The sequence below is a fragment of the Hippichthys cyanospilos genome, chromosome 4 (assembly GCF_059441005.1).
Source record: "Hippichthys cyanospilos isolate Australia breed blue-spotted pipefish chromosome 4, RoL_Hcya_1.0, whole genome shotgun sequence".
Lineage (NCBI taxonomy): Eukaryota > Metazoa > Chordata > Actinopteri > Syngnathiformes > Syngnathidae > Hippichthys > Hippichthys cyanospilos.
This window is the reverse complement of record NC_142372.1, coordinates 2,115,984-2,143,429: the sequence shown is the minus strand read 5'-3', so window position 1 is coordinate 2,143,429 and position 27,446 is coordinate 2,115,984. Positions and strand designations below refer to the sequence as shown.

The 27,446-nt window shown below is 41.9% G+C and overlaps 3 protein-coding genes across 9 annotated transcripts; 2 read left to right on the top strand and 1 right to left on the bottom strand.

The window, feature by feature from the left end:
• Positions 1-144: 144 nt before the first annotated feature.
• slc9d1 (solute carrier family 9 member D1) lies at positions 145-12,709 on the bottom strand. 2 transcript variants are annotated; one of them, XM_088412601.1, is made up of 14 exons: positions 11,856-12,709; positions 8,770-9,081; positions 6,738-6,905; positions 6,001-6,180; positions 5,197-5,397; positions 4,387-4,515; positions 4,227-4,319; positions 3,975-4,161; positions 3,246-3,363; positions 2,966-3,161; positions 2,005-2,155; positions 1,854-1,933; positions 1,633-1,782; positions 145-1,446 (listed from the first exon to the last, which is right to left on the bottom strand). In XM_088412601.1, the coding sequence occupies exons 2-14, from the start codon at positions 9,025-9,027 to the stop codon at positions 1,333-1,335; spliced, it is 2,025 nt and encodes a 674-aa protein (XP_088268727.1). In that variant the 5' UTR covers positions 9,028-9,081; positions 11,856-12,709; the 3' UTR covers positions 145-1,332. The 2 variants fall into 2 exon arrangements, with proteins under 2 accessions (XP_088268727.1, XP_088268726.1); XM_088412600.1 differs by having other exon boundaries at positions 11,761-12,627.
• On the top strand, positions 11,851-18,682 carry dcun1d2b (DCN1, defective in cullin neddylation 1, domain containing 2b). 6 transcript variants are annotated; one of them, XM_088412605.1, is made up of 7 exons: positions 11,851-12,090; positions 13,952-14,168; positions 14,239-14,407; positions 14,689-14,819; positions 14,891-14,973; positions 15,070-15,166; positions 15,679-18,682. In XM_088412605.1, the coding sequence occupies exons 2-7, from the start codon at positions 13,994-13,996 to the stop codon at positions 15,756-15,758; spliced, it is 735 nt and encodes a 244-aa protein (XP_088268731.1). In that variant the 5' UTR covers positions 11,851-12,090; positions 13,952-13,993; the 3' UTR covers positions 15,759-18,682. The 6 variants fall into 6 exon arrangements, with proteins under 6 accessions (XP_088268731.1, XP_088268729.1, XP_088268735.1 ...); XM_088412603.1 differs by lacking the exon at positions 11,851-12,090 and adding an exon at positions 13,242-13,321; XM_088412609.1 differs by lacking the exon at positions 11,851-12,090 and adding an exon at positions 13,355-13,474.
• A 580-nt stretch (positions 18,683-19,262) lies between these two features.
• adprhl1 (ADP-ribosylhydrolase like 1) lies at positions 19,263-24,752 on the top strand. The gene is made up of 7 exons (XM_088412602.1): positions 19,263-20,425; positions 22,087-22,251; positions 22,312-22,437; positions 22,511-22,651; positions 23,025-23,152; positions 24,044-24,176; positions 24,239-24,752. Exons 1-7 carry the CDS (start codon positions 20,212-20,214, stop codon positions 24,406-24,408), a joined length of 1,077 nt encoding a protein of 358 aa, XP_088268728.1. The 5' UTR covers positions 19,263-20,211; the 3' UTR covers positions 24,409-24,752.
• Positions 24,753-27,446: the final 2,694 nt, after the last annotated feature.

The window sequence follows — 27,446 nt, the reverse complement described above, 5'->3', positions numbered from 1 at the left end:
TTATATATATATATATATATATATATATATTATATAAAATATTTGGGGATGTTTTAAATTGATTCTGAATCATGGTCAGAATTTTATGTGAATCATTTTTTGCACACCCTAATGTATACAAATAAAGGTGAGCACTAAAAGAAGTACAGCAAACGTTTTTATTTCCATCTGTTTAATAAATAAAAACCCCCAAAAATAATTCTTTTTCACAGTAATATGTACAGGCATTATGGAAACAGCAAAGTTGTCGATATGGGTAAATAGTAAATGGCCGTTTCCGATAACAAGACGCCGATACCTCCACCCTGCTTTTGTCAAGAGGATCTTGACCCGATTCAAATAGTGCACGGTCTTGTTTTTTTTTTTTTATCTGGAAAATTGCATCACTAATGACAATGCACATAAATATAAAACTTAAATCAAATGAAGGCATACAGCATTTTGCAAAGGAGCCACTTCAGGGCAAAGAGTTGCTTCATGTTCTAGTTCATTTGCTCTTAATTGGAAAATAACATTGTAGTATTCCTGTAACAGGATTCAAACAAAAAAAAAAACCAAACATTTAGATTTGTTGCTCCCAGCAGAAACTCTCATAAAAGCTCACATATCTCTTGAATTATCTTTGCGTACCACCAGGAGGCGGCATACGTTCATTTGAGAAGCACTGGCTCAAAGGCGCTTTATGGGCATTATGCCAGTCCTTCTCAAATGACCATTGGGAACAGGCTTTGTTTTTGCCATGCCAAGTGCATTTGCACATCCACGACACCAGGTGGTGTAGTGGCGCTCTCATTGTCAAAGTCTATGGGTGTGAAGAAAATCAGCAAAATGTTTAGACCCTTTTCTTCAGGTTCAAATGTTTCAATTTTTTTTTTCATTCTGTTAATGTTAAGAAGGATACCATTTTCGGTAGAATGATACCGTTTTAATAAATAATGATCTCCTTTATAGTCAGTATGGCAAGATTGGGAGCGAAAATGTTGTCTTTTTCCTATTGGGTTCTTTGAGAAGCACTGCATTATGGGTGGATTTTCGCACCTTTTTGGCCCAATTTATGCAGAGGCCTCGATCATTCCAAATCGTTCACGTTTTTTGCAACTGCATGCACTAAAGTATAATGTGCACAAGAACAACCAGCACAATTGTTTACACCCATTGTAAAAAAAAAGTTAAATTATGATTTGTGTACTAATGTAAATTTGCGCAGAGCTAAATTTACATTATTACACAAATAGATGGAATGAAGTTCAATAAAGACTTTAGTACAGCTCCGAGTGGATGAGAGAACGTCTGAATCCAAATATCCAGATTTCCCAGCTGCGAGTAAACGTCTCACGGCGATCTTGTGATGGTTCTTCGAGACACCCATTTGTGTGTGGTCACTCTCCACAGGATTGGAGCCAGCAGCAAGCTGAGGGTGCTCACACTGAGAACCAGCAGGTACACCTGAGTACGACCGCATACATTCAAAACTCCATCAACTCGTTCAATCCCAAAGAGCAGAGCTCCATCCCAAGCGCAAACTTGCTAGCTAGCAAAACATGTAGCATTGTTCTTCCGTAAATGCATCTCTGCTATTATTATTATTAAGGCTTAAATGTCGCCACGTCAAAAACGGAAGTGAGCACTGACCTCTCTGGAGATGATGCCGGCACGCCTCGCGCGGCTGCTGAGGACGAAGGAGAACTCGCTGACCTGCGCCAAACCGGCTGAGACGATCCAGCGGATATGACGAGAGCTGGGTGGCAAGATCACGTACAGAACCAGAACGGCCAACATGAACTGAGAAACAAAAGCAAACAAAGGACTTAGGGACGGGTGGCCGAGGGAAGAAAAGGTGAGAAGTGGTTTACCTTCAAGATGACCAGCGTGAGTGTGAGGGCCACCAGAATGGTGAGTTCGTACAGGACAAACGTGGGGAAGACGTGGAGACCTGCGGCATCAAACGGATGTCTGTTACTGACCGTCGTCGAGTGGCAAAATCGCGGAGGCTAAATCTCTGACCGATGGACGCAAAGAAGATGATGACGAGGAAATCTTGAATGGGCTCGAAGCATCCCTTGACCTCGGCGGTGACCATGTGACCCTGCGACGACAGCAGCGCCCCGGCGAGGAAACAGCCCAGCTCCATTGAAACATCCAGAAACTCGGTAACCTTAACGAGAAACAAAGGAGCCATTTTATTGCGTGAAGGCTGGAGGCATCACACGTAACCCCTTCACGGATATTGGATGGAAAAATGAAGCCTCATGAAGCTCTTGTGATATTATCTCACTCCTGCGGATGGTGCTCTTGGCTTGGCTTAAGGATAAAGGCTAGTGCAATGGAATTGGATGAAACTTCCAATGCATCTTTAAGCAAAGAGCGCCATCTAGAAGGCGTAAAAAAAACAAAAAAACAATAGTGCTTCACGAGGCTTCGTTTGTTACATGTGCAATCCAGCACTATTAACTTTAGGTTTTTTTTTCCCTCTCACTTTTTGACATGCTACTAATATCTACATTTTTTGACCAATTCCCAGCATTACAACGCCAGCACATTTCCTCATTTAATTTTCTGTAGTGGACATTTGTTTTCGGGGTCTATCTTTTGGCTCTTTAAAGCTACCCTTCTAAGTCCTAATGTGCAGAGGAGGGGACATCCTGGCATTTCCAATGAAGTCTGATGGACACAGCTTGAGTCTCAAGAAGATATATTGATGGATTTAAACCATTGCAAATTCAACGCATACAATATCATTCCAGATATGACCACATTATTTTGTATGCATTAATGTCTGCCCCATACGCATTTTTGGGGGGGAAATTTCATTCTTGTGTGCAACTACATACTGCAGATTAAAAGTGAATTGGTCCACTTAAAGCGCATGTATTTATATTCTCAGACGACGCCAATTCTATTCCTCGTTGCATTTCTTAACAGTCAAAAGCTCTCAAATATGAAGAAATATCAATAATGGGCGTACCGTTAGCATGAAAAAAACAAAGGCTGCCACCCCCAGCACCAGAATCTCCTTGTTGCCTTTGCTCTCAGCGTGCAGTTTCTTGTAAAAGGGGCCGAGCACAAAGGACTTGAGCAAGACGCACAGGAGTATCACGGCAGCCAGAGACACCAGGACCTGCGCCAGCAGTTTCAGCACACGGAGACTTCCCAACAGGAAGCTGCGGCGCACACAAGGGAGCTTACTTGCATTGGACCAAGGGCACGGTGACACAAGGACAAAATGGAAGTGAGGAGCGTCTGACCTGTCTGCGTCCCCGCTTTGAGCCTGGATCATGGTGGGCATCACGGCCATGAAAAGGCCCAGCTGAACGTCTTGCATCACTAAAGTCCCCAAGAGGACGCTGCTGTAGTCAAGGTCACCTGGCTCACACATTTAGAAAAAACAATAAAGCTTATCGGTTCCAAAAAATATTGATCTTTGTAATGATTGTATTCAAATTAGGACCCGGCTAATCATTCAAGATCAAATTCAAAATGTTTCTAAACGGACAGAATACATTAGAGTATTTTATATATCTTTGTGATGTTTCATGTCAAATTGTATACTTTAGAACATGAGTGGTCAAATTGCAGAAAAAAAAACATTCAAATATATTGTTTGGTTGATTTAAAAACACTTTCTGGATGTATTTTATAATATTATGCTTTCTTTAAGAAAAACCTGTGTTTTTGTGCCTTGTCCCCATATAATATCTTCAAAATTGAAAATATATCGCATATCAAAATTTCAAACAGGGTGTTTTAAAATTTTTGATTGTAAAAAATACAAATATTACGGAAATGCAGAGGTACAAACTGAAGAATTTACGTGGTGATTATGTTATTTTTGCGTCCTGCGAACATGAAAACTCGCTGTTTATGCAGTGTGCAAGACGTGGCGCATTGTAAGGCGCACTGTCAGATTTGGAGAAAATTGAAGGCTTTTAATTGCGCCTTATAGTGCGAAAAATAGGGTCCATTGACTCACTAACCTTCCTTGTCCCCTCTGCTTCCACCTGCTAAGAAACGGGACACTAATGGGGTGCTGGACAGGGACAGACACGTGGCTATGAAGACGGTCTGGATGGGTTTAATGTGCAGCACTTGTCCCCATAACAAACCGCTAACCACCATCAGCAGACACAGGTAGCAGGAACCCTGCACCGATGTCTTCCATACCTACGCACAACATGTCCACCTTTGACAAATCATATTGCACGTTCCGTGAAGGCATTGGCCGTTACCTTGCGAAGGCGCTCAGGTGAGAACTCCAGTCCTACCACAAAGAGCGTGAAGAACACCCCAAGTTCTCCTAAAGTCTCCACTTGGACCATAGACTGGTGGGCATAGAATGGACATTGTCATTGAGCAGAGCACAAAAGTTGCGCGGCCGCAAAGGCGCACCTTGATGCTGTTGAGGCCGGACGGTCCGAGCAGGACCCCGCAGATGATGTATCCAAACATGGGAGGAAGACCCACCAGGGTGCACATCCAGCCGCAGGGGAGCGACAACATTACCACAGACACCAAATCCTACACGCAAATAAAAATACTCGATGTAGTAGAGATAGACTGATAATTGTTGTTTTCCTGGTCTGACATCAATACCATCGTTGATATTATATACCATATTTTCTGCACTATTGGGCGCATCTAAAAGCAGCTCAATCTAGTGGATGCGTAACGCAATCCCAGCCACTACGGGAGCTTCTATTCTATGTGCCTTATAATGTGGTGAAAACAGTTTTAAAATTAATTAATGGAGCGCCTTATAATCCGATGGGCCTTATAGCGCGGAAAATACGGTGATTATTATGGTCATTTTTTGTAATACAACAATATTATTAGTAATTAATCATTTATATATTCATATTCATTCATATTAGTGTTGATAAGATTATAAATGATTAGTTATTATTAAATCACTATTAATTATTATGATTGCTATATCTACCTATTCATTAGTAGTCAATGTGCCAGATTGATTGATAATATATTAGCATCAAAATAAAGACAAACAGACGAGTGAACAGAGGATTAAAATAAATAATAAACAAATTGATCTATTATCGGTGATCCGATTTTAAAAACAGATTAACGCCAATTATACTGTAGGTCTATCCCCAATATATCTTGTAAAATCCTGCTAATAATACTCATGTATTGAACATATCCTTGGAGGAAAAGGGTTAGGGAAAAATAATAAAAAGAGACCTTGATAAAATGATGGTCCGCTCGTGGCATTGTGGAATCTCTGGGTTTGGTCAGCACATACTGGTTGTTCTGCGAGTCAATGAGCATGCTGAGGCCAAAGTCGTCCTCGACTTCCCTCTGACTCGATTTGTTTTTTCTTTTGCCTCCGGTCTCATCGTCTTCCTCCACTCTCAGCACGGCTTCCACATTCACTCCTTGCATCTGTACGGAAAAGCAGAGTGGAGGGAAAAAACACATGAAAGCATAGCCAACCGTAATAGCTTGACATTGAATTCTATTTACATGGTAAAACAGAAAATGCTTATGCACAAAAAACACTGGTCTGATTTGTAATTTGTTTTCTTTTTCTTTTGGTAATCTTTTTTCCTTTCGTCACTTGAATGCCAAAATTTTAATCGCAAATACCGATAAGTTACATGACTAAGACTCAGACCGACGTCTTTGGGAAGGGGGAAAGGCCCAGTGAAGAGACAGGTGACGAGTCTACAACTTTGAAGAAGAAGAAGGTTTTTAACAGGCAAGCGTATTATAAAGTTCCACTGGCACAGAAGCGATCAGCAAGTTACGAGGCGCAAGCAAGCATGCTAACTGGTCATTTCCACTTGTAAGTTGCAGAATTGCAAATATGTTTGTTGACTGATTATGGACAGCAGACTAAAGGCTTCGGTCCTCTTCATTTTTTCACAAAATCATCTTGCGAGCCTCCTTGCGAGGCCAGACTCGGCCCAAAGGCCGTACGTTTGACACCGCTGACTTAGCCATTCTCTTTGAAACGCAAAGTTGACAGTCGGGTTAATTGCTTACCTGCTTGTTGTTGTCAAAGGCATGTTCTTCAATCTCCTCTTCTAATCGGTCCGCTGCCTTCCTGACATCCTCCAGTATCTTATCGACCATGGAGCGAGTCTTATTCCGGGCCAGAATGCTCTTGACAGCTTCCTGCTGGTGCTTCTCCGCAGCCACAAGTTCAACATACTCCTGTTCCTCCTGAAAACATGAAGCCAAAGACAGGACATAAGATGAGACATCTTCAAAGGCCGTCAAAGTACAGAAAAATAGGAACGGTGCTGTAAAACTATACACAGATAAGTCAAGACACACGAGACAAACATGAAACATGGTTTTAAATACAAATTTTCTGATCGACAGTTTTTTTTAATGTTATTTCCAAGAATTACCAGTTTTCCCAGCAAAAGACATGATAAATCCAAAACAAAACAACACTTCCTGCCTCCTGTTTTTGACACAAATACACAGGTTTGCATTCCAAAAATGGCGGCGTAGCTTGAATTGACCATGTCGTTCCCAAAAAACGTACGGAACTATAAAAACTAATGTTTGCAAAAGTTTCCAAGGAACGTGTTAAATATGTATCAATCGTCAGTGGAGGAGCACATGCACCGTTTTTTTTTTTTTTTTTTATGTAAATGGAGTAGACAGGGTTAGATGTAAATTTGCGACAAAAGACACACATGGCTTAATAATATTTAGGCCTAAAAGTTCACAAGATAACGATAATCAAGATGCTCTCGAGAACTTCCCACCTGTATGGCCGCTTCCCTGAGTGCCTCCAACCTCTGCTTGCTACTCTCCTTCATGTTGACTACGTCTCTGTAGTCTCCCTGCAGTGCCCGACGCAGACTCTGCACAGCCTGGAACACCATGTTCTCGCTCTCATTCAACTCCTTCTGGAAAACCTCTAATGTGTGCACCTACAAAAAAAAAAAAAAAAAGTCAGGGATGCACACTTACAATGCATCAGGATATAATTCACAGTGCTTCACTGTTTCCAGTTTGTCATCTTATAGCCTTGTTTCAAACTGTATTAAATCAATCCTTAAAGTTTTACAATTAATACTCAATAATGACAAGTCTTTTTTTTTAATTGATTAAAAATTGAAAATGAACAAATATGTATATAATTGGAGTCCAGACCCAGTAATTTCAGTGAATTGGTCATGATTTGGAAAGGCACACATAAGTCTATATAAGGTCCCACTATTGACAGTGCTTGCATGATCACAAACACCAAGCATGGAGCCAAAAGGATTGTCTATAGACCTGCGAACAGGAGTGTCTTACGCCGCAAATATGAGGAAGGGAACAGAAAAATTTCTGCCGCTTCAAAGGACTCCGTGTGCCTCCATCATTTGTAAATGGAAGATGTTTGGAAGCCCAAAGACTCTTCCTAGAGCTCGCCAGCCATCTAAACTGAACAATCGGGAGAGAAGGGCCTAAATCAGGTAAGTGACCCAAGAACCCAGTAGTCACAATCGCCTGAGGTCCAGCATTCTTCTGTGGAGTGAGGAAAGCATCCCAGAAGGACAACCATCTCTGCAAAAATCCACCAATCAAGACAGGAACATAGCAGCCCGTGTGGATTCAGCCCAAGGGCACCTGAATGACACTCAGACCACGAGAATCAAAATTCTCTGGTCCGATAAGACAAAGACCAAACTCGTTGGTGTGAATGTCTTGCGTCACGTTTGGAGGAAACCAGATACAGCTCATCAGCAGGCCAATACCATCCCTATAGTGAAGCATGGTGGTGGCAGCATCATGCTGTGGGGATGTTTTGAAGCAGCAGGAACTGGCAAGACTAGTCAGGATTTAAAGAAAAAAAAAATCAATGCAGCAATAAACAGAGATATCCTAGATGAAAAGCTGCCCCAGAGCGCTCTTGACCTCAGATAAGCCAAGCTCTCAAAGGATTGACCTCAAAATCATTCCTTGAATGTCCTGGAGTGGCCCAGCCAGAGCCCAGCCTTGATTCAGACAGAACATTTCTGAGGAGATCCAAAAATGGTTGTGCACAGACGTCTCCCATTCAGGATGATGGAGCTTTAGAATTACCGCAAAGAAGAATAGGCGCAACTGCCTAATGATGGGTGTGCTAAAAGACTTGAGACTGTAATTGCGGCCAAAGGTGGGTCAAAAATGTATTAAGCAAAGGCTGTGAAAATGTTTGTAAATGTGTTTCTTGCATTTCTATTTGTAATAAATTTGAAAAAAAAAAAACAAAACTGTTTTCCACGCTTTCATAATGGGATATTGTGTGTAGAATTTTGAGGTAACTAATTCAATACAGTTTGAAATAAGGCTGTAACATGACAAAACGGGTAAAAAGTGAAGCAGTGTGAATCTTTTTTTGATGCAGAAGGGGCAAAGAACTACAAAAATAAGTCAACCTTGTACCTGAAAGTGCTGCTCAGCTTCTGAAAAGCTTTAGAATTACCGCAAAGAAGAATAGGCGCAACTGCCTAATGATGGGTGTGCTAAAAGACTTGAGACTGTAATTGCGGCCAAAGGTGGGTCAAAAATGTATTAAGCAAAGGCTGTGAAAATGTTTGTAAATGTGTTTCTTGCATTTCTATTTGTAATAAATTTGAAAAAAAAAAACAAAACTGTTTTCCACGCTTTCATAATGGGATATTGTGTGTAGAATTTTGAGGTAACTAATTCAATACAGTTTGAAATAAGGCTGTAACATGACAAAACGGGTAAAAAGTGAAGCAGTGTGAATCTTTTTTTGATGCAGAAGGGGCAAAGAACTACAAAAATAAGTCAACCTTGTACCTGAAAGTGCTGCTCAGCTTCTGAAAGGCTTTGGTCTCTCTTAATAGCAGCCGCGGCGCTGGCCAGCTTATTCACCACAATGTTCTTTCGGCGGAGGAGGCTGCCCAACCACAAACAGTTGTTTCCCAACCAGGTTTTGCTGTGTGTGGCGACGCGCTTGGGACGTTTCCTGGCGACATTCTGGGGCTCCTGGTCCGTCTGCTGGCGGGCAGAGGCCAAAGCCAGGCCAAGGCACACAAACAGGTAAACAATCTGCATCCAGAGGAGAGGCGCCTTTGACTAGAGAGCGTTGAGCCGTGGAGAGCAATAGGTCTGAAAATTGGGCAAGAAAAAACCCAAACAAAAACAAGAAATTGTATTTTTGAGTCAATCTTTACAGGAAGATAAACTGGTACATCAGGTTCTGAAAAATAGAGAATATTTCAAAAACATAACTGTCATGCATAATAGGTTTTGTGTGTGGGAGAGTGTGTTTCTACAGAGACCAAAATCCTGCAATGGATTGATAACACCGACAAATTTTGTGCAAAGTTAACGCGAGTACCTGAATAAGCGTCTGATCTCACAGGGACTTTGGTCCTCAAATGGTGTTACAAATCCCCCTGGGGTACGTGAAGGCTCTTGATGGGGTACGTGAGATTAGATTCGAATATTTTACCTTGTCCCCATATGAATTGCTTCAAAATTGCAGCATGTATAGCATATTCAAATTTAAAACTGGGAGTTATAAAATAATGTAAAAATGACATTTATAACTGAAATGCAGAGGTAAACATTAGAATAATTCACATGGTAATTATTTTATTTTTTGTCCCCCAAAAATGAAAACTCGCTGTTTATACGTTGTATACCGCACATTGGGTTATAAGGCGCGCTGTCAGCTTTTGAGAAAATTCTAAGCTTTTAGGTGCGCCTTGTCGAAGCTCACAAAAACTATGATTTATGGTTCTCAAATGAGGTTATGACATGCTCTATTTCCTGGAAAATATATCAAATTCAGGGGGGTACAACAGTGAAAAAAGGTTGAAGACCACTTCATAACAAAAATCCACAAACTGGAAATGAAGTTGTATCGGAAATTGATTCAGATATTCTCAGAAGAAAAACTAAGTACTCTTCCATGTAAATCATTTGGACTTGATCAAGTTATAAGCCACATAAATGAGGAGAAAAAAACCCAACAAGGCCACTTTGTATGTTATAGGTCACACTGTGTGTGTGCTCTAGTACAACCCTAGGAATATTTAGTTAAGGTGTGGTTACAGCTGTTCAGGTTTAACAACGGCTGTGCACAAATCATGTTGGCTTTCGTGACTGAACAACACCCAAGTGGTACAGTACATTTCAACCTTAAACATGACCTTCAAGACCGATTGTCCCGTAATAAGCCTAGAGTGCACATAGCCCGGCCTGCACCGGCCCGGATGGCATATTTCCAATTTTCAAGCGGCACCCGAGCTGCTCCACGCCTTTGTGAGCGCGGGTAAAGCTAAGTGATGTTAACGTCGTCCTTGGTCCAGCGGCTGGAATGCCGCTCGGCTACTGGCGCTAAGGAAATCAATAGCGCCACTGTTCACGGGCTGGGCCGCTGTTGTGCAAACACTCAGACGTGATATTATGTTCGGGTCTGCAAAATGACAAGCTCCGATGTATTTTTTTTCCATTTTGGAGTAAAAATATCGCGAGCCTTCCAACATTAGCATTGAATCGTGAAAGAGAGCTAGCCATTTTCCAAACTTTAGGATGGTCAAAAAATAAAAAGCCACCCACGCATGTGGACGAACCAAGAGAACAATATATGAAAAATATGAAATGTTTTAACTTAAAAGGCTTGGACCCAAAGCCAGTAATACATAAACTTCCGCATAATTCCTGATACTGAATACTTATTATTATTATGCAATCAGTACAATGTCACTAAAAAAGGGGTGAAAATCTTTTTAGGTCTTTGATTTTTGAGATTTTTTTTCTTCTTATAGCTGGCAAACTTAAAAGCAAAACTACGTGAACAGCTTTCTATATGTGTCTTTGTGACGGAGACACTCTTTTTAGTTTGGTTGCAAAGTTAGCATAGTTCAGTCCTTCTCAATTAGTGGGGAGCCCCCCCTAGGGAGAGGAATGATGCAAGGCCAGGGGGGGGTCCATAGTCTGTGCGGGAGTTATAAACATTTTAAATCGCTTGATGTGATTTGGAAGAAAATTAGCACAATGTTCTATAACTTTTCCTTCAGGTTAAAATGTTTAAGATGTTGGTGCTATTGCATTAACGTTCCAGGTGAATTTACATTTATTATGTATTTTTTTTAAGATTTTTTTTGTTTACATATGGATTGACATTTATATATTTTTTTTACATTTCAAGCACTTGGATGAACTAAGATCTTTTTTCTGTTTCAAACTAAACCGCATAAACCTGCAAAAAGTAAAGATTTGTTGAAAATGGCTTTAAATGACCTGTATACCTTTTTTCTTTTGTTAATTCAAGATTCAAGAGTTTGAACTGTCATGTGCATTGTAGCACTACCCAATTAAATTCTTAATCTGTTCTCTTCCCCGAGTAGACTTACATTCCACACAATAGAGCAAATAATAAAGTAGACAAATTAGGCAATAAAATCAGTAACAGGACAGTAAGGGACGAGATAATGAGATGCAAATATGTTATTATTAAAAAGTCTACAATCTTAGGTAGAGTGATAATGATATTTATAGTCACTGCAGTGAGCGTGGGGCTGAATAGAACAAAGTCAAATTTTCAATGCTCTATAAAATGTGACTTTTTTGAACAAGAACCTTATTCAAAGGTAATAAATGCATGATATTATTAACAGTGAAAGACGCCTTGACAAATTGTGATTTACGCAAAATGAATGAATTTGCCTAGTATTTAGGTAGAGCAGAATGGTCCAGAAGCACACACAATTGATTTCAAACATACTATGAGCGAAAAAATCATGCAACGAAATGGAAAGAAATCGTGGCAAATCCTACCATGATGCAAAAGATGATCAAGCACGGGGGTTGCTGTATGCGCATCCCATTTTGACTTGTGGACTGTGTTCACACGTGAATGAGGCAAGAGCTACCTTCGAAATCTGAATTGCACTGCGTCGGCTCTCCGTTGGACTAGTTGAATAAGCCGAGAACAATCAGCTTGTTGTATGGCATCGATGGCTCCCCCCTCCTGGCCAGTCGTGCCACATGCCTCCATGCAGCTTTCTTGGCCACCAACTTTGAAACGTTTACTTCCGTCCGTCAGCGTCAAGGATAAACAGCAACACCGGTGCTAGCAAATCAAAGGATAATCGCAGCGTCGTCCGGGTGGGTTTAGGTATTTTTTCGCATTTGGAAATCCCAATCTGCTTTTAGGAACTTGAACTTGGACTTGTCATTTTCTCGGGGTCCGTCAAAGCAGATGAATCGAGGCGAATCAACTCACATGCAGTTCTGTACTTCCATGACACGCGAAGCTAACGCTAACTGAAGTTTGCTAACGCCGCTTGTTCTCCATCGGTATAAACAACCTGTTGACACAATACGTAATTTATCCGTCGCTTAAATGCAAAAATCGGGCGAAAATGGCCAAGTCCAAGGTTGGTTTCGAATTCAGTTATTTAACTTCGAGTCGTCTAAAATGTACTTCCGAAACAGTTTCCTGCATCTATCTGGGAGTTGTAGTTTTGACTTTGTCGCGAGAAGCTAAAGCTGACTGAACTTTGCTAACGCCACTAGCCTCCATCATTACAAACGATCTTTTGACATTAACCCGACATTTCAATGCGAGAAGAGGAAAAAATAGAAAAGAAAAACCAAATCCGGGGTTGCTCTTTGATTCGTTTGTTAACTTTGAGCCGTCTAAAATTTACTTCCGAAGCCATTTTGCTGCTTTGATATGGGAGTTGTAGTTTTATTTTTGTCACGCGAAGCTAAAGCTAACTCAATTTTGCTAACGCCGCTAGCCTCTATGAGTACCAACGACCTTATATGTCATTAACACGTCTCTTCAATGCGAAAGCAGAGAGAAAAAAAGGCGAGTCCGAGGTCGCTCATAAATTCGGTTGTTAAATTTGAACCGTCTAAAATTTTACTTCCGAAACAATTTGCTGCTTCGATGTGGGAATTGTAGTTTTGTTTTTGTCCTTCGCGCAAGTCGAGTGACGAAACTTTCACGTCGATTCATCCTTAGCGTCGCGTATAGCGCTTTCAAATCTCAATGTATAAACAGGTGTTTGAAGTGTAATATGAAGTAAAATGAAATCGGACAATATCACCCCAAATCTGTAGTATTTTATGGAGATGAGTAATATTAACGACTTAAGCGGAATCTCGCTTCAGTGGGTGCCACGACGAAGCAATATTCTAAAACGGTTAGCATTCAGTCGAGGTAGGTTTAATGTAAACGGCGCAAAGGTAGACGTCAAAATGCGCACGGCTTGTACAGTCAAGGACTACACGTCCCATGAACCAACTGCAAACGCTGTAGTGCGGTTCTTTGACGCATGCGCAGAAACGCCAAACAGCTATGTTGGCCAAAACAGCGGGTGATAAAATGGTAGGTACGATTCAAAACACGATACCAGAACAAGTGATTGGAGATGCAAATTCCGCATATTCCCGTTGCTCATAACGTGAAGTTCTGCGAAACAATTGGTCGTACGGTCTTAAGCCTTGTGTCGCATTGGATGGAATATGATGGCAAGGGAAGGTCAGTGGTCGGTATATTTGGAACGCACGACAGCACTTGTGGCACGTACCTTTCCGTTTTTGGAAGCCGATGCCCCCCCGAAGCCGCTCCTCCGGGTCAGGAGACCACTCGGAGGATCCCGCACGGACGCGGCGAAGGTGCTGTTTGATCTCCGGCCGGGTCGGGTTGGCACTTGTGCAAGACTTGCAGTGGGTGACCTTCTAGGTTCATTTGCTAGAGTGCGATGATTCTGCAAATCATCTGCACGTTGTGCCGACGCTTTTCAAACCCCGAACCTTAACCTGCGTTGCATAAATTGATATCAAACACATTTGTATCCCAATCAAAGATGCGCCACTTCATAACGCTTGTGTCGTGGAGGGATTGATTGACCAGACTAGACATGAGATCTAAAAAGTTAGTTTTATCGCGAATATGCGCTGATGGTGCACACATCTGGCTTTGTGTTTACCTCGGCGTGGATTCTTTTTCTTCCAGCACAAGTTAAAGTCATCACAGAGAGACAAGGTTCGACAGTTCATGTCCTTCACGCAGGCGGGAGAGAGAACCGCCGTGTACTGCCTCTCGCAGAATGACTGGAAACTAGAAGTCGCCACCGACAACTATTTCCAGAATCCCGACCTTTACTATAAAGAATCCATGAAAAATTCAGTCGATCGCAAGAAGCTGGAACAGCTCTATAACCGATATAAAGGTGAGTTTCGGGATTTGGTTCTCCGGGGGCTTTTTACAGCGTCGCTTTTTTTTTTTTTCTTTCTTTTCAGATCCCCAGGATGAGAATAAGATCGGCATCGACGGGATCCAGCAGTTTTGCGACGACCTGACCCTTGACCCGGCCAGCATGAGCATATTGGTGGTGGCGTGGAAGTTCAGAGCGGCCACGCAGTGCGAGTTTAGCAAGAAAGAGTTCCTGGATGGAATGGCAGATCTCGGGTGAGTAACGCCTCGGAAAAACCTATTTGCCGCTCAAAAGATTCTTCTTAAAAAATAAGTTGACTTAGTAGGGTTGGGATGGGATCTCGTATTGCGAGATTTCTCGTTCCTGAATAGGATGAGATCTTTTTTTTTTAACTTGTTGGTCCGCAAACGCAATGTAATACAGAGCATGACAGTAAAACACACCTGCAAACGTAGCGAAAAGGCCAGAGAAACCTTCAAAATAAAGTTTAGCATACCGAATCACATGTCTCTATTTGTCTTGATTTTTGCGGCAGCTGCGACACTCCTGAGAAACTGAAGGCCATCCTTCCCAGATTAGAGCAGGAGCTGAAAGACACGGGGAAGTTTAAAGACTTTTACCAATTCACTTTTAATTTTGCCAAGAATCCCGGGCAGAAAGGTTTAGGTAAGGACAAGATCTTATTTATTCATTTTTCAAATGTTGGTTTTCCCTTAAGCTCATTTTTAAATTCACAGAGTTAGAGATGGCGGTGGCCTACTGGAATCTAGTTCTCACGGGTCGCTTCAAGTTTTTGGATCTATGGAACAGATTTCTGCAGGTGAGTGGAGAAAGTCGCCCCGTTTTTTTTTTCTCACTCACAAAATGTCTTTTTTTCCTCACTCCGATTATTGTTTGGTTACCGCGATGCATTCAGGAGCATCACAAACGCTCGATCCCCAAAGACACGTGGAATCTCCTTCTGGACTTTGGCAACATGATTGCGGACGACATGTCAAATTATGACGAAGAGGGTGAGCTCATCATGTTGGCATATTGTACATTTATTACAGTGTTCCCTCGCTCTAACGCTGTTCACCTTTTGCAGCCTTGCTGTTTCGCGAATTATCAAGACTTTTTTTCCTCGCGTAACAGCACAAACATCATTTTTGATCAATGAAAAAGCAAAAAAACAAATCCAATAATAATTTTGTTGGACCATAACCCCGCGATAGAGATATTTGCATATTATAAGATAACTTAATTTAAGCTTAAACGCGAAATACCCCCGGATTTGTTTTTCCAAATATGTTCCATGTGTCTTTATCTGTCCAAACAATGTACTGTAATTAATATTTCATTCATGCAAAATGAATGACGCGGCAAAATTAACCTGTTTTTAAGGAACTCTGGGGGCGGCCATTTTGTCATTGTTTTCTCCAATCGCTCATGTGACATTCTTTTCGACTAGCAGGGGCACATAACATTCATTGTAAAATTGGGGTTGACTTCCCCTATAAGTGAGACTTTTTCCCTGTCTTTGCAGGGGCGTGGCCTGTTCTCATCGATGACTTTGTGGAGTTTGCGCGACCAATTGTCATGGGGTGCAAAAGCGACAAGACATAATATTTGACTCACGCTTCGATTGGACTTCTCTCCTAGCTTTTTTTTTTTTTTTTTTTTTTGTGAATGACATATTTTTTACCACATAAGCCAAAAAGACACCCTCGGCGGTCTTGCCTGCAGATTTATGGAAGGTTGAGCCCGCATCAGATGCCCGCTCGTTGGGGACAAGATCTTTTGACTTTCAGTGGACTTCTGGTACTTGTCATTTAAGGACAAACGTTTATCAGGCGGCTGCGGACTCGGCTCACCGACTCAAAACTTTTGCACAAGTGGGGGGAGGGGGGGGGACGTGTCTTCCTTTTTATCAGCGAATGGAAACGTACGTCGAATCATGCATGTTTGTGCCAATGGTGAGCTTCAAGAGCTGAGCTAAAAAAAAAAGCTCAATACAGTAATCCCTCGCTATATCACTGTTCATGTTTTACGGCTTCACCGGATTATCTTCATAGTATTCATCAAAAAAATTGAAAAAACACACACGCAAAAAAAATCTCACATCGTACCCTTTCCCCTGAGCTGGGGCTGCTGTTGTCCGATTGGCTCGGTAACATCAACCCCGCAAGCCGATTGGCTCCTTTTAGATTTGTTTCCAATTCATCCAATAAACAGAAAAAGATGATGGTGGCCGGGAACGAAAAAGTTAAATTACCCAACGAAGGCGAGGAAGCCAAGGTTTCCAAACTATGGCCCGGGGGGCCATTTGCGTCCCAACATCCACAGTCCTGCGGCCCGCCTCATATGCTAAAAATACATGATGACTTGACCCGCAATGCTATTTAAAAAAAAAAAAAGTAATAAAAAGGTTTGACAGTTTTTTCTGGGGACCGCATGCAAATACATTAAGGCCACAACTTTATTTATTTTTTAACTTACAAATGAAACACTTCACATTTAACAAGTAATTACACAGTGCTTATATAATGTAGTTATAATAATAGTTTAAAAAAACGAATGTGTCGAAGCTTGCTGTTAAAACTTAAGGTAAATTCAATTTTTTTTTCTCACACTTGTATGACTTTGTGCATCAAAGCTTTCCGTTAAGTTTTTAACTCATTTACTCCCAAAGACATATTTTTACTAAATTAAAGAGTGATCTCAGAATGACTGCTAATAAGTAATCTCTTATTTTGGGTAGTAAGTACTGAAGTAATTATATTTAAGTACTATAGTAACTATAGGTGCCAACGTAATTGGTTACTTTAGTAATTAATAAGTCGATGGATTAATATCAGCCATTTTTTGACATTTCTTTTGCCGACGCTTGAAAAAACAGGCAAAAATATCATTGGGGAAATGGTTATATATATATATATATATATATATATATATATATATATATATATATATATATATATATATATATATATATATATATATATATATATAATTTTTTTTTTTTTTTGGACCCTTATAACCTTTTGGAATATTCTTTTGGGATTGAATGAGTTGAACACATTTCATATGCTCTATTTATGCACGTACAACGTCTGTAAGGGGACAAAACCTAATTGGCGGAATTCAGTTTTCACTGGGGGGGGTTCCGGTCCCCATTGACCGTGATAAACGAGGAATTACTGTATTTTAATTTGCTTTTACGTGTGGAATGAGTTCAATTTCCAGCTCTGCATTTTTTCCTTTGCGTTTTGACAGTCGGCCAGACGAGGGTGCGCTGGGAGCTCGGTACCAGCAAAATGACAGTTGTCGGAAGACCGTACCTAATCATTAGTTGTTGTTCCTCAATGGCATACTCTTTTTAAGCGTTTCAATATATCCAGGGTTGTGTAAATCGGTGCACGACGGTAAACTGGCTCGCCAACGACACGCACTAAACATATACACGCTAAACTTTTAATCACACTAAGCTGCTACATCAACATGCAATCCGTCAGTATTTGAAATGTGCTTGTTTACACCCAGGTTTTTAGTTCGCGCCTACAAACGGTCTCACTGACATTTTTGCTGCCATCTAGGGGCGGCCGTGAGTAGTGCGCTGGCTGGACTCGCAAACTGAAAGCGCAAAGGCTAATGTTTCACCCAACGTATTGCGCTGCTGTCCTCATAAAAAGCTGTCAACATTTATTGTCTTTCATAAAGCGTTGAATGCGAGAAAGCAAGTTTTAGTCACAGTGAGTGGCGCCCACGCTTCAAGGCACCGGGTTGTCTGTGTGTACTTTTGCTATACCGTAGGCCAGGGGTGTCCAAACTTTTTTTGACTAAATTTACCAAGCACAGCAACGTCAGTCGAGCAAGCATATATATATATATATATATATATATATATATATATATATATATATATATAATGTGATGCGTACATTAGTGACGGGATAATGAAGCCTCATGAAACACTTGTGACCTTCTTTTTGCCTGTCTTGAATCTGTTGGTGCAATGGATATTTGATTAGCCTTTATTTTTAAACCGAGAGCACCATCTAGAGGAGCAAAAATTTTTTTTTCGTGAAACCTGATTCTCCCATCGCTACTTCAAATGGATCAGAAAATAAAGGAAACCAGTTTTGCATGTATACAGTAATGTTAGTTGCAACTTTAGAAGAGCTCGGCCTTAAAACAATTCTAGCAATTTTTTATTTTTTTTTGGACGTGTGGTGGGCCACTTAAAAATGAACGTCGAGCCACCAATAACCCCCGGGCCTTAGTTTGGACACCCCTGCCATAGACTTATGCACATATTTATCCTTGTTAAAAATATGCAGATGACGTGAAACCTTCTGGAACCGATTGCTGTGACCTCACTGCATGACTTTAGAAGCAGGACACGTCCCATCGGAAAAATGGGCGAGATGTTACATTTGGTCCGTGTGGTCCGTTTCTGGTTACATGGCAAAAGAAAGAGATTATTACATCCCGAAAGGAGAAAATGTTTGACAAAACGGAATGTCATTAAAGCATGTGTGTGAACTGGATGAAGCCAAGACATTTCGTTGTGCTCTCTGCTACTATATTTCATATGAAAGAAATCATTATGGAAGCTTGAAAGGGGAAGTCAAGTTCAAATATTTAAATTTTAAATATTGAAAAATATATAAATTTGGAATCGTATGTTCTATGCAGCACCTCTAATTTAAACACAGCATTTGGATTGTTTGTGTAATTTGAAGTAAGCAGTAAAACATATCGTTTTTTGTTTAATCGGGGGCGGCCATTTTGCCACTTGCTGTCAACTGAAGATGACATCACAGTAGCTCGGGAAACGAATATCACAACTGAACTTTTTCATCATGTCGGATCTTAAAAAGTCAAGTTAAAATTGAATGAAAAAATTATAAACTGCATATACATACTGTACATATACATAATGTACACACACACACATATATATATATATATATGTATATACACACACATACATATTGCACATATATAGTGTACGTATACATATATACATACACACACACACATATATATATATATATATATATATATATATATATACTGCAAATATACAGTAAAATTATAAAGGGAAAATACATTTATCATACATGAAACAGCATCTATAAAAACATAAAGAAACATATGTAAAACATTGTTTTTTGTATTTTTTTTTGCCTCTACCGATGCGAAAGGGGTCTTAAAGCGTGTGTAATTTTTGTAAGACGAGCCACAGTTGGTTGGCCGCAGCTTGTAGAGATTTCAACGTTTTGTAAAATCGTTTTGGATTTCATCATACGCCGTTTGCGCGTATGTCGACGTCCCGGCGAAAACGCTCGCCCGTTATGCCGCCGCATTCCGATTTCATGTCATCATCAGCGGTCATCGCCATCCTAAGCCGCTACGCTAATGCTTTGTCTCCTGTAACCGTAGCCGGCCGGCCTCGCAATTAAATGGCAACTCAGGATAAAGAGATTACACAGGAGCCTTCAAATAGAACTTTGGAATCTTTTTGCCCAATATTTGGCCAGCACAGCGCACACATGTAAATGACTTTTTGGAAAATGTCTGGAATGGCGTGTTAAAGATTAGCTTCAGCCAATGATGGGTTGGAGCGAGGACCGCGACTCATGCCTCCTCTCCTCCTCCCACGGGGTGGAGCGGAATATCAACAGGGTCCGGCACCAGCTGACCGGCAGCACATTAGCATCTCTTCCAGGACGTCCGGGCTCACGCCGCCGGGCTTTGACGCCATAGAACCAAGGGGATTTCCTTTTTAGGAGACGTCCCGTTGGCGCGGACATACCGCGGACCGGCATAAAGAAGCTGCGGATGATTGACATGAAACTCGGGCGCCGTCGGCCATCGAAGAAACGGGAACGGACTTGGATCGGACGACCGTTGGAAAGATAGAGGACAGCTGCGGTCATGGGACATTTCTAAAGAACCTGACAACAACACCGTCGGCACCAAGAGAAATTTTCAGGGAATTTTTGCAGATCAGAAGAAGGAATTTCCTGGACATTTTGAGGAAGGTGACATCCGAACAGGAATTGGCCGTACCATGGAGAAATTCAAGGCCGGTATGCTTCTGGGCGGTGCCGGAGACGCCTTGGGCTTCAGAAAAGGCCGCTGGGAAAGTTGCACTTCGGGCAAAAAGATCCAAGAAGAGCTGGCGGCCCTGGGCGGTCTGGGAGCGCTCAAACTGGAGCCTGAAAAGTGGCCGCTGAGTGACGCAGCCTTAATGCACATGACCACGGCAGAGGCACTTATAACAGGTATGTTCGAGAAAAAAAAGGAAATCGTTGTAGACCAGTGGTGTCAAAGCTGTTTTAGCTTGCGGGCCAGAACGTCAGAATTAATCGTGAAACCTTGACGTTACTCGTAATCATGAAAGTCTTTCATTTTTCATGTATTAACAAAGCTCATTTTTATACCCGACGTTCCAAAAATCATCTCACGGGCCGGATCAAACCCGTTTGCGGGCCAGAACTGGCCCTTGGGCCGTATGTTTGACACCATCCCCTGTCAAATTCCAGTCCTCAAGAGCTGGTATCCTGCACAATTTCGATGCCTTCCTAAACACACAGTGTTCTGCGGAGAGGAACCTGGAAAACACGAAGGACTCCGAGGACCGGAGCTTGCTGTAGACTAACCACCATCCTTGCATCCGGCCACCAGAATCAATATCCAAATCCTAATACAGTATCTTTGTCCTCACCCGAATGCTATCTTAAGCCCCGCATAGGATGACGATACATTTTCGGGACAGTGGGGTTCAAAATAGCATCCAAAAGCTTAGCCCCGCCCCCACGGTGAACAATAGCTGGTCAGACTCTGCTAGTAACAAGGCAACAGGAATACGGCGATGACATGGTTTAAGATTAGGGATCCCTATTTAGCGACATCCTGGAATGCTAGCGCACATGCACATTTGCACGCGTATGTAAACAAGCCCGGCAGCCAGACTGAAACGTTAGAATGGTATTAATGGCGCCGTCTAAATGAGGTTGGGACAAAAATAACAAATTGGGCGAAAAAAGGACTGACACAACTTTTTGTTCTCGTTATCTGACCCACAAAGAATAATCTGCAGTATTAGTCAATTTATTCGATTGGATCAAATATAAACCAAAATGCGTCAAAAAGGGACTGAGTCAAATAACCCAAAAAAGTTGGGCCAAATGAATATCCTACAAAACTAGCCCATTGTTTGGGTCAGAAATATCCCAATATGGGTCCGAAAATGCCTAATCCATCTTTTCAGTAACCTCCAAGTTGGATCGGATCAACCTCCAACATAAATAATAACCTCTTTCATTTGTATAATTTATAATCACTTGGGTCAAAAGTAACCCAAACTGGATCAGAAAAAGGAGCGTCCAAAATGTTTTCAATCACAAGGATGAAAAACAAAAATAACCCAGATTGGGTCAAAATGGAATGGGTCAGATAAATCAGTCAAAAGGTTGGGCCAAAGAAACAACCCAAAAAAACAAGACAAATCTTTGGGTAAACTAACGACCTAAATTGGGTCAGAAGAAAAGGACTGACCCGACTTTTTGGTTTACTTACCTTCAATCAAATGAACAACCCACAGAATAATAATACCCTATTAAACGCACCGATCGTTTGGCTAAAAAATAACCCGAATCCAGTCAAAAACGTAACTAACAACCATAGGAGTAACCTAAGCTAAAGTTAGCATAATACATTTTTCCCGGGGTAAGAGAACTCTAAATCACCCTTGGCGTTGATTCGTCAATGTCTGGTGGACCTCATCTGACCTCTCCGTGTGTTTTTAATGTCTCCACTCGCACGCAGAAGGCATGCTTGCAGTAATGTGTGGCGTTGTAGGCCCAAGCTAAACTTAGGCCATCTCAGCACCGCCGGCCTCCTCTTAATAAGTCACAATAGCTCCGCTTTGGCGGCCATGCAGATTACTGGTGTCTGGAGGACCTTTACCGTGAGCTGGTGCGTCTCTACGTGGAAGCCATGGTGTCCCTTCAGGGGAGGAACCCCGATCCGGCTACGGTGGAAGGCTGCGTCCACCTCAAACCTCACAATTTTCTCCTGGCTTGGCACACGCCCTTCAACGAAAAAGGTATCCGGCTCAGCAACATTCCTTTTCTATTCAAAGGCTAAAGTGCGTGTTTGTCGTCAGGGTCGGGATTCGGGGGCGCCGCCAAGGCCATGTGTGTGGGTATGAGGTACTGGCAACCAGAGAGACTGGATAGCCTGGTGGAGGTCAGCATTGAAACCGGAAGGATGACACACAATCATCCCACGGGTAATTTAGCCGCGAGATTTGATGTTTTTTTTTTTTTTTTAATCGCGATAAACGACGCGGCGTCTGATTTCAGGGTTCCTGGGTTCCTTGGCCACAGCACTGTTTGCGTCCTATGCCATCCAAGGAAAACCACTTGGGACTTGGGGCCGCGAGCTCATGAAAGTCATCCCTCGCGCTGAGGACTACTGTAAGAAGACCATACGTCACATGGCAGGTCATTCTAGATTTCCTTTTGTGTTTGACAGGTTTAAACTTCACAGGACACAGAATGCAAAATGCAGTGGTTCTCAAAAGAGATTTTAACAGGCTTTTTGCAGGTATCAGCAAATCGAATCGAATTGAATTGCTTTTTAATGCCCGGACAGGAATAGAATGTTTTCTTTTCAAACTAAGAGCAAATTAAATGGAAAACGAAACAACTCATCGACACTTTGCAAAATGGCTCATGTAAAGTTTCACGCGGATTAGCAGGCCTTTCACTGACAATTATTACAACAGTCGATTAATCTGCCATTATTTTTTCGATTAGCCGAGGATTTCTTCGCCTTGAAATTTGGACAAAACGTTACGTGCGTGTTTTTGTGCAGAATATCAGGAAAACTGGTTCTACTTTGAAGCCAAGTGGCAGTTTTACTTGGAAGAACGAGGACTAGAAAAAGAAGGTCAGAATAAACCGGTGTTTGACACTCGCTATGACGCTGAAGAGACAGATAAGGTAAGTCACGTTTTTTCAGTAGAGCTTCTCTTCAGATATATACGAGATGTATGGCGCCGCCAATGTAAAGTACGCATTTTTGACTGCAAAACCTGATCAGACATATGTTCAAATATTTTCCTAAAAATGCTACAATGATTTTCGCATTTAACCAACAGTTAAAGGTCAGGGAAGAAAGATTTCATATTTTCATTGTTAATATGTTTTGTAAGACAAACGTTTCACTTTTGGGAAGCTGTCAATCACATTAGGTGTTAACTACACATCATGTTTCAAAATTTATCGAAGCTTGATGCATTGCGGGCGTAGGTGCTCTATCTAGCGCTAGGGGTACCGGAAGTCGTGTTCTAATAGCTGGAAAGCAGAAATCCCAGTTCACAAGACTTACTTGAAGCAGATACCGTGATTTTTATTTATTTTTTTGCTTAAGATTATCATACAGTCAGAATCTGATATCGACCCATGCCTATTTTCAGTCATACTTGGAAATATGTTTATACGTAGTGCCGTATTTTTGGGATTATAAGGCGCAGCGGCATATAAGTATATGGAATATGGACGTTTTTTTTTTTTTGTTTTTCTATTCTACTCTTTTCTATGAATTTTCATCTCTTCAATTCTATTTCATAGTTGTTTCATAAATTAATGAACAGATACGCACATTTGCTTGTTTCCTGGTGGCTAGCAAAACAAAACAAACAAACAAAAAACCCTACAGATGAGTCGCACTGGACAATGAACCGCAGGGCTCGAATCATGAGAAAAAAATTTCGGTTCATAGTCCGAAAACTACAGTACATCTGCATGGGTTTTCCGATCCAAAACGTTTTGTCCGCATCGGCGGTATGCCGCTTCTGCGGTCGAAAGCCGCGGTAACCCTTTTTGGCACAGATGTACAAGCGGTGGAGTTCCGAAGGGCGCGCAGGCCGAAGGGGACATGACGCCCCCATGATCGCCTACGACGCCCTTCTGATCGCAGGAACCGACTGGTCGGAACTATGCAGGAGAGCCGCGTTCCACGGGGGTAAGCCGGCAGGACATTTTAGGAAGACGGCCCGCTGACCGAGACTGGCGCGTTTATTTCAGGAGAGAGCCAAGCCACGGGCCTGATCGCCGGTTGCCTCTACGGCCTAATGTACGGTCTGAGCCAAGTTCCCTCCGGCCTCTACCAGGACTTGGACAAAAGGACGCGTTTGGAGGAGCTGGGAGAGGCGCTTTACAAAGCGGCATCAGCAGAGAAGTGCATAGACAAGTAAAATTGCACTTTCAAAGGAACTGCACGGCCCAAAGACCCCTCGTCCCCGCACTGTCCTCTAGTCCTGGCAGATGTATTTCTAATGCAACACATCCTCTCTTTCCGCCCTTTCTGCCCCTCCCGTCCTGCTAAAAACAACCCCCCCACACACACACATAAATGGTTAAGCTAAGAGTAAAATATGTTTTGTCCAATGAACTAACCAGCATCTGTTCGATATGTATCTCATATTGTATCGAATAGGTTTAACCCTCCTGTTATGATGACCCATTTGAAAGTCAAATTGTTGAATGTAGTGTTCCGTATGTATAGTTAGCATATCAATTAAAATAGCATTTGTTTACATCCATTTTGTTAAAAATGATTTTTGACTTTTGTTTTGTTTTAAATTTGAATTATTTTTTTGGGGAGAAATAAGCAAATCTTGGATCCAATTGACGTAAGAATATTATTGGTAAAGGAGTCACATGATTTGTTTGGTAGCAGGATTACACACAAAAAAAATGTTTCTGAGACGTTTGGATAATTACAGATGATCCTGGGTCAAATTGACCCAAAATGTTATGACTATCCCCCGGGTGTCAATTTTGACCCAGTTTGAGCTTTTCATCTAGAAACATCTAACAAAAAACATGACATAAAAACACTAGGAGGCAAAACATTTCTATGGATTGTAAAAAAACAGGTAGAGGTTCATTCCTACATGCTTGCAAATGGAATTTATTTGATGGTAAAATTTGGTCGTATTTCCCTTGATACCCAGGGGCTGGCTATTCCAGATTTCCAAGATTTTGACACTTTCAGACAACTATACCTCTGGGTCAAATTGACCCAGAGACATTGTTATACAGTATACATACATCACTGCTTAAAACTGGTTTTGCATATCCTCTATTCTCTATAGAGCAAATTCTCAGAAAGACCGAATCAGCCCTGATGCAAGTGTGTTGAGGAAATTACTAAGAGACCGTGAGTGTGGTCCAGTTCTCCGAGGGATTTTGGAAACTCTCCTGGATTACCTGACCCAGGACCTATCCAACAGGACCAGGGGAACCCAAGATGGAGACGAGACCGTTTTCCCAGCTTCCTCTGAGAGAAAGAGAGATTATCCGGCTCAGAGAAACCAGACTTTGGTTCCGCAGAGTAAACTTGAAACAAATCACATGCCGGTGATTCAGACCCTTCATAAAAGAGAGGCTTTTCAAAACAGGTGTAAGATCTCAGAAAAATGGTGCAAAGAACCAAATGAGACCTCTGAAAAGGTACAAGACCCAACAACCCGCCGTGTGACGACATTCCGGCTGCTCCGGTCCAAATTCCTAAGGTCCACCCCAAAACCCCCTCTAACCAACAGAAGAGAGGTCGGAACTTTGTTGACCAGCAAAAGACCATCAGGCGGTCCAAATCCCAAACAAGATGGCGGCTACGCGACGTGCAAAAGAGAGAGCAAGTTGCGGCGAGGCGACAGCGTGAAAGATATCGTGGCTAAGTTTGCTTTGACTCAACAGAAGGAAACGGGACTCAAGACCAACTCAAGACTCATTGGAAAAGGGATCCTCCTGTCCTCATTGATGGAGAAGTTCGAAAAGGTGGCCGTCGTGTCCAAGGGGATCGAATGGAAACGCTGGAGGGAGAGACCTCCGGAAACGGTCAGCGTAAAAGAGCGGGTGGCTTGCTGCGAACGGGGGCACAACCCAACCATCCGGCGTCAAAAAATGAAACCCAAAAGTAAGTGGTTGGAAGCAAATCAGAGAAGAGATGAGGAGCAACAAAACCCTGAGGAGAAGCCAGACCAGAACTTGAAAGCAGGCCAAATGCCGGCACATTTGGATGAGCAATCATTACACATCACGGGTTCTGCTAAAATACACAACAATATTTCTACCTCGGCAAAATTGAACTATGCATGCCAAGAGATCATCAATTTCCGATGCGCAACGCAATGGTCTCCCCCGAGGCCCTCCAGGCTCGTTCTACACCGAACGGCTCCGCCGACGTGCCATGTGACATTTGTCTTGCCGCGCTCCATCCTGTGGGCCGCGTGTGAGGATTCCTCTCCCAAACAACACTTTAAAAGTGGTAAAAATGAGGCGTGGGCAAGAACTGACGTGAAAAATGTTGAAAGTGACGCACATTGTGGGCGATTCGCCGTTGGTACGGATTATAGCTTGATGGGTAAAGAACTGATGGGTGAGACACACGGACACAAAAACGGAATGCACCATTACGCCATACCGCGTATTTGTAAATTTGACCCTCAATATGCTGACGCACAACTCCCAGGAACTGTTTTGGTTCAAACGTCCCCCTCTAACTGTCTTGCGAATGTTTTTCAAGCTGGATCGAGGACAAAGGGAACCCCGAAAGAGTCGCGTCCTCTCGAAATCAAGGTACGCAATGTCCACAAAGCGGCAGAGGATAAAACAACAAGAACATTTCGTATTCAGGCCGAGCGGGACGAAGGAATTAAAACGGACGCAAAAGTGACAAAAACAAGATATGCAGAAGCGCCGGAGACATGTGACAGCATGCTAGTGTCGCCTGCTCAAACTCAATTACCCATGAGCGATAAAACTCAGAGACCAAAGTATACGTCGATAAACTACGGTGACCCATCCGTCAAACAAACATATAAACCTAAGGTCATACGCTTTACTGACACATTCACTTTTTAGATTGTTGCACACTTTTAAAAAGGGCAAATTTTCGATAACAAAACAGTAATTTTACAAAAGTGATCTGTAGTAACGGCATCTGTGTCAGGCTGTCATTTACGTCAATAATGCCAGTCTAATATGGAGCATTTTAGGCCTACTAGCTAGGCGCTAATTTATGCTATATGGAGTTGTAACAAAGCCAGAGAAAAAAGATTAATTCCTCATTTTCATGAATGCGTTTCTACATTTTGGCCAAATAGGGAAAGCATTTATTTATTTTTTTTTACTTTTTGTCAATTCCTATTAATGACATTCCTGAGCAGTCAATTTGATTGCCTTTCAAAATACTGTGTAAAAGCATTAAATGATATTTCAAAGCCTG